The sequence below is a fragment of the Antrostomus carolinensis genome, unplaced genomic scaffold (assembly GCF_000700745.2).
Source record: "Antrostomus carolinensis isolate BGI_N321 unplaced genomic scaffold, ASM70074v2 Scaffold43779, whole genome shotgun sequence".
Classification (NCBI taxonomy): domain Eukaryota; kingdom Metazoa; phylum Chordata; class Aves; order Caprimulgiformes; family Caprimulgidae; genus Antrostomus; species Antrostomus carolinensis.
In genome coordinates this window covers 1-6,739 of record NW_010337240.1, presented here as the reverse complement: position 1 = coordinate 6,739, position 6,739 = coordinate 1, and the positions used below count along the sequence as shown (strand labels likewise).

The following is a 6,739-nucleotide window of genomic DNA, read 5'->3' as shown; positions in this document are numbered from 1 at the left end:
TTGCAGTTAAATGTCCTTTTTGTATCCTGAAAACTCCAGCTATTTTAGGACCTATTAACTACATTAGGACCTGCAAAAATATGTTGTAGATGTGACACAAGTACCTCCCTCCCAAACTGTGCTACACTGACAGCACACACATTATAGCAGTAAAATGTATACAAGACTCAATACAGGCAGTTTGAAGAATAAAAATTGCAACTCTGCTTCATTTGGGTGGAGATATTTTGAATCTCATGGAAGAGAAGTACAAAGTGTCTGCTCTGCTCCTTTTTTTAATTTTTTCCAGGCATTCTAACATTGACATGAAAACACAAGAGGCCTATGAGCTGGCTGTCAAAGGGTTGATACGCCCCATGGGAAAAAGCCCTCCAATAATCACAGCCATCCGATGCCTCCAGTTCATGCTTCCAGAATTCCAGCTAGGTAGGACTGGTGCAAAATGTACTGGGGAAATTTAAGTGTATATTATGGCAAATAAGTCAGTAAACTTCAGTTTCTTATTCATGATTTAATATAAAATAAGTTGGTAGGACTTTGTATCAACTCCTAACTGGTAGTTCCTGCAGAAAATGTAATGATTTGTAGTTTCCAAAGTCACAAGAGCATCTCCTCATTAGATGAGCTCTTTAGTGTGGTGGAAAGACTTTTTGGTAGGGGAAGATCTGGAACCCTCACGTACTGAAGCTGCTACAGTAAATCAAGCCAGCTGTGCACCGAACTCATACATTTTTCCCTACCAGTTCCGGATCTAACACTGAGGCAAGAAAATTTGCATAATGAATACCTATGGGGCAAAATTCTTCCTTACCTCAGTGTTTCAGTGTAAAGCATTTCAGTGTTGGCTTTTTTTTTTTAAAGCGTGGTTTGCTTTTCTGCAGCCAGTCTCCTACTCCTCACATATTATTTGTCTTATTAAAAATACACCTTTTCTTATCCCCTTTGAAATACCTAAATTCCTACATGACTCTCCTGTATCTATAGGTTTGTTTTGTAAAACATTCACTTTGGGAAGAGCCAGCACACCCTGCAGTATTGCAGAAAATCGTAATTAACTGCTGGTGGATATTAAATAATCTCTTCTACCAAACCAGTTGTTTCAGTGTAACTGAGTGATGTCTGGATTGACAGACAAGGTCTGAAATTGCATCAACGCTTTGCTGCTTCTGAAGGAATCTCTCTGTCCTTCTAGAAATCCATTGCTTGCACGAGACTCAGCAGTACCTCCGAAAAATAGTTCATGAGATCGGTCTGGAGCTGAAATCATCCGCCGTGTGCACACAAGTGCGAAGAATACGCGATGGTGTTTTCACACTGGATGATGCTCTCCTGAGAACCCAGTGGGACCTGCGCAGTATACAGAATGCAATTTGGAACTGTCAGCTTAAAGTGAAAACAGAGTTGGAGAAAACACTAGGCCATCAGGATGAAAATCTTCAACAAGATGGATGCTGAGATGGCCCAGGCAGCAGACAGCTGAGCGTGTGCTACGGAGGGAACATCCACAAGCAATCTGTGTAGCACAATAACGCAGCTACGTGCTGACAGCATGATGGACAGCAGAAGGAAAGAGGTTAATTGCAGTTCACTTCCACCCTTTCCTTGAGAGGACTTTAATCAGAGAGGCATTTTTTTTTTCAGTGACAGGCTGTATAATTTTTTTTAAAGCATCGCAAACAGTTCATTAACAGGAGTTAGCTGTGCCAAAATTCCTGTTGACTTCGGGAACATTAGGTTGCTAAGGGATATGAAAACCCATCCCCAAATTGTTTAGCAGCAGGAAATACAGAGAGTGTCTTACAGAGCTGTATTCCCTTGATTGCACAGATTGGTTTGCTGCTTGTGGCTGGCAGCATAACTTACCTGCTATATGGATTTTATTTTCCCTCTGTTGTCCTAGAGTATTTTCTTTCCATTAGTCCTGCTTCGAGACACATAAGAGCTCAAAATCAGATTAAAAGAGGGATGTGCAGGAGAATACACAGCTTACACAAGCAGTGCAAGGAAATGGTTGTACCCACAGTAATTGTGTGGGATGAGGAGAGTGGCTTGTAATAGGGACTGACACATAAGAAATAAACCTGAAAGTGACCTGAAGGGGAAGAGGCTGGTTCTTGGCTCCGTACTCACCTGGGAGTACACTGACTCATTAAAAAAAAGCATGCTGCTTTTTCTTTTTCATTTTTTTTTTTCCTTCTGAGGAACCAAGGGTGTTCAGGGGTCTGTGGTATCTGCTCTGCAGCAGCTCCACGCAGACAGCATGTTCTGCCCTTCAGTGGAGCTCTGCAAGCCCTCTAATACAGTTTGTTCTCTGTTAGCTCATTATAGATGGATCTGACTTAGCAAAAAATGCACCTTTCTGAATTTGAAGTCTGAAGTTGCACTTAACCACTATTACACTATTTTTACAGCCATACACTTAGCTAGAGAGTTTGGAGATTTACTTACAGAAATCAGTAGAAGAGATTTGTTCTATTCCTCTTCTGGATTTGGACAAAGGCCAGCGCATTTTATCCCCCAGACAGACATGAAACAACAAGAAGCAACTCTGGGAGGAGCAGTTAAGAGGGGCTGTGATGAAGTACGTAAGTGGCAGAGTCCAGTCCTATCCTGAAGCATCCCAGGAGCCATTAGCTTAGACCCTGGAATGTTTCCATTGTTCTGGGTTTCCCTGCTCTGCACAGAGCACCTGGAACAGCAGTGGAGTGTAGCTGCCACCATGCGGCATGTACCGTGCCAGCTGCAGAGCCGCAGGGACTCCCCAAGGGCAGTTTGCTCTTACCTCAGCTGGTTGGTTCTGCGTGTATTCATCCTCCGTGGAGAAGGGGCTGGGGTCAGGGCACCTTCCATGGACCTGTGCTAACTGAAGTGTAAACCCATCATCACAGAACTGTGAGTTTTGGAGCCAGCCAGAATACTTGCGTGGCTACAGCTGCCAGTTTTAATACTAGTGCTCCTACAAGGAGGGGAAGAAAACATGGACTTCTCAGTCTTTAAATAGCCTTCAGTAACTTTGGTACTGGAGTATAAAAGCATTTCCAGTTGCTTCTGCCATTGTCAGGCTTAACATTTTGTTTGGAACACTCCAGGCTAAACCAGCTCTTGCACACAGAAAATACCAGCTGAAACAGCAACGTGGGTTTTGAGAACAAAGTTAGCATTTCCCAGTTTTAGCTTTCTTGTGACTTTTTTCCTCCCCTTAAAACTACTCCAGAAGACAGAAGCTTTCTAGATTTGGCAAGAGGGGGTTTATGGTGGGGAGGATATACCTGTAACCATACCCATGAGAGTCCATTCTTACATGGCCACAGTAAATACCCTCCAGAGCAGCACAGCTGCACGTTAGCAGAGACTTCCTTGAATGCATCACAGAATACACAGGCTTTGTCTGTCCCCCTGCTTTAGACCCTCTCCTCACAGCTTCTGTGGCAAAACAAGATACTTATTAGTGATGCTTCTATGCCAGCTCCAGAACCAAGAGCACAGAAACAATTACCTGTTCTCAGCAGCAGCCTTGTGCCTGTTTTCTGGTTTCCAAGTACTACAAAGACAGATTTGATTCAAATTTGGAAATGATGAGCAGACTGCAACACAGGCTTGACTGGAGACCTGGGGGAAACTTACTAGTTGGAAGCTCTTAGAAGCAGAAATGGGCAGGACATCAAGCTTGAGTGAAAAAAGGACAATGGATCTGCAATCAGCAGAGAACTTCATCACTTAGAACTGCCCAAAGCAGCCAAATTTAGTCTGGGCAGTCACCCTCAATCCTAACACCTGACACCGAAACACTCATGCTCTCAACATAATTTTGTATTTAGGACGCTGCTCACTTTCACAGTGACTCTGCATTTGGAGGAGAGTAAAGGTAATTCTGCACCTACCCATTACTGGGGAATTTTGCCACACTGTCTCCATTAAGAGTCCTTAGAAAACATTTGAATAATAGATGTTAATAGCTGCCTCAGAATACAGTTTAAGAATTTGTTTCATGCAATGTTTTATAGGCTCTTAAAGTGACTTACTGAGAAATGTGACAGCTGCTTTATTCAGACTGGACAGTTCAACACAACTTCACATTTTGCCATTTACTACAGAAATGATACAAAACCTCTAGATACCAGAGCAGTTAAATACAAAAATGCAGAACACCCGGACTTATCCAGATTTGATCATAAAACAAAACCAAACTCCCAAACCACAACTTCAGCCTTTTTCCCTCCCTACTTCTGAGGGTTTTTTCTCTTCTTTCAAAGCAGCTATGACATTGCACATTTATATGCCCTCACTTCCTCTATCCATTCAGTATCCAAATAGCCCCTGGATGTTGCAGAGAAGCAAAGGCTTCATGGGAAGAGTCTTAACATCAACCTGAATTACAACTTTTCCAATAAAAAAATTAAAATACTGTTGATCTGGTAGTAGATGAAATTACCCAAGGTCCTACATCCCTTTTCCACAAGCAGGAAACACTTGATAGATTCAACAACTTCCAAAGCTTAGAAATAAGGCTGTTAACCCATATTCTGTTGCAATTCCACATACATACTTCTGAGGCCACCTTGTGTCAGCTCTAAACCGGTACGACACCGAAACACAATGGCCCAGTAACAGTCATTTTTGCAGGACGTGGCTGTCTTCATGTCCAATACTAGTCACTAAGCTCCAGATCGTATTCAGGGTAGAGCTGCTTTGTAGTAACCCCTCGGATAACAGCTAGAAAAGAAAGAAATACCATTGCTTTCATTAAACAAAGATCAGAATAGTCAGAAAAGTTATGTTTTCCTCCCAGCAGCCCCTAACTACCCCACAGAACCTCCCATAGCTAAGAAACCAGTTTAAGGTTTTTCAGCTATGCCCCTTGCTTGTCTCAACAGTTTTCTTTTTGTAAGCATATCAAGAACAAAACAGACAAAAATCAATAAGAGTTATCAAATTTTGGTAATCCATAACACATAACATAAAATACTGTCAAATTACAATTATTCCACCTGTTTAGTTCTAAAAACGTCCCAAGAAAATAACAACAGATGACAGAAGCATTTGTGCTTGCACAAGTGATGGGGTAACATAAACCTAGAATTGAAGAACCTATAAAACAAGCTCTGCCTTCGTGACGTAGTAGCTTCTCTCTCTCTGTCTACATGAAAACATTGACCAAGAAGTTCTTCAACAGCTTTCCCTTTCCTTACCCAGCTTGCCAAGCAGCATCTGTCCAGCATCTTTGATATCATTATACTCATGGAGCAGAGAGATGTGCTTCTCCAATTCCTCCAGGCTGTAGCCTCTGGAACAATAAAATGAGAAAGGTCAAAAATGACACAGCGGGTTTGCTGCTGCGACTGCTGCACAGCGAGTGCTGCCACTACTGACCAAACACAGCAAGGATATTTGAGATACCCAAGCCTGGAAGATCTAAAACAGAGTCTGAAGGCAGCAAGTATTGTTGGTGCAAGTCATAAAAAGCTACAAATGAGCAGATCCTCATTTTGAGGTTTTCTGCCACATCAAGACTTATTAAGAAAAAAAATAAATCCACTGTAATTCTCAGAATCAAGTAGAAACAGGAATAGGCTGTGGTGAATTCAATGCATATGTATCTCTAATCTGCAGCTAGGGAAAAAAAAAATTAAGAAGGTCTGTTTATCCTTGAGGATAAAACAAAAAAGCTTTTGGAACAGCTTCTGTTGTTCTACCATTTCCATTCTAGGCACTAGACATTATCATAGAAAATATCACTCCACAATGAATAACCCACAGAGATTCACTCTCTTTAAAAATCAAGCAGCAACTTTATCCCAAAACAGCTGCTAATAAGCAACAGTGTGTCATAAGCAACCACAATAAAACAGCTGCACTATTCTGCATGTGGTACTCGTCACGCCAGAGCGTTCTTGCCTGGAAAACACCTCTGCTTCTTGAACACAAAGGTTTAACCCACTCACCTCAAGCACAAAACAAGTTTACACTTGATCAAGATGGAACAAAAAAAAGAAACAGTTTTACCTGGGACTAAATTTGGCAGCTCATACAAGTCATGATCTCAATTTTAATTCTCACATGAACAAGCTCTTCTGGTAGCATCAAGTGTTGTAATATAATGACAGTGAAATTTATTTGTTTCCAGTTTACATGTAATTACCTCAGCAACATCTGGGGTAAAGTTAAAATCTTCTTACCCAAGCTTCTAGTAAAACTTGTTTTGCTTTACCAAATAAACTGGAAATAATTCCCTCTTATCTTTAACAGGTCCCATAACTCGAAATAACACTGTAATCACTGTAAAACAACACTGTACAGCACCGTGATAACAATGGCATCGTAAGAGGTCAGCTTTTAGCTCTAATTCCTGGGCTATATTTTGTATTAAAACCAAAAATAATTGAGGCATCACACGTAGCTTGACAAGGACATACTCAGACAATAACTGTGCAATTTCCTGGTCTAGAGCAAGGTCTCTCTGTTTCAGCTCTTCAATTTCAGACCGCAGGGCTTCTTCGTTGGCTCCATTAGGTTGGCAGGAACTTGGAGACGGGATCTGTAGAGCAGAGAAGACATTTAAGTCACTAACTCAGCACTGGATACAGCGCTGGAGGGAACTGATGAGAAAATCCACTATGTGTCACTGGATAAAAAAGGAGGAAAAGGAAAAAGGGACACGGGGAAGCTCAGGTAAAATATTTATGGGTTTATGTAACATCAGCTGCTCCATACCGTATTCTACAGCATTTCATAGATTTAC

At 41.5% G+C, this 6,739-nt stretch overlaps 2 protein-coding genes across 2 annotated transcripts; one reads left to right on the top strand and one right to left on the bottom strand.

Moving 5' to 3' along the window:
• Positions 1–289: 289 nt before the first annotated feature.
• Positions 290–1,480, top strand: TRUB2 (TruB pseudouridine synthase family member 2; the record flags this gene model as incomplete). The annotated part of the gene is given in 3 exon segments (XM_010175114.2): positions 290–426; positions 1,193–1,433; positions 1,435–1,480. Coding segments are annotated over 3 exon segments (424 nt in total), but the record flags the coding sequence as incomplete, so codon positions are not given.
• Positions 1,481–4,648: 3,168 nt separating this feature from the next.
• Positions 4,649–6,535, bottom strand: SWI5 (SWI5 homologous recombination repair protein; the record flags this gene model as incomplete). The annotated part of the gene is made up of 3 exons (XM_010175113.1): positions 4,649–4,713; positions 5,190–5,284; positions 6,414–6,535. Coding segments are annotated over 3 exons (282 nt in total), but the record flags the coding sequence as incomplete, so codon positions are not given.
• Between the last annotated feature and the right edge of the window lie 204 nt (positions 6,536–6,739).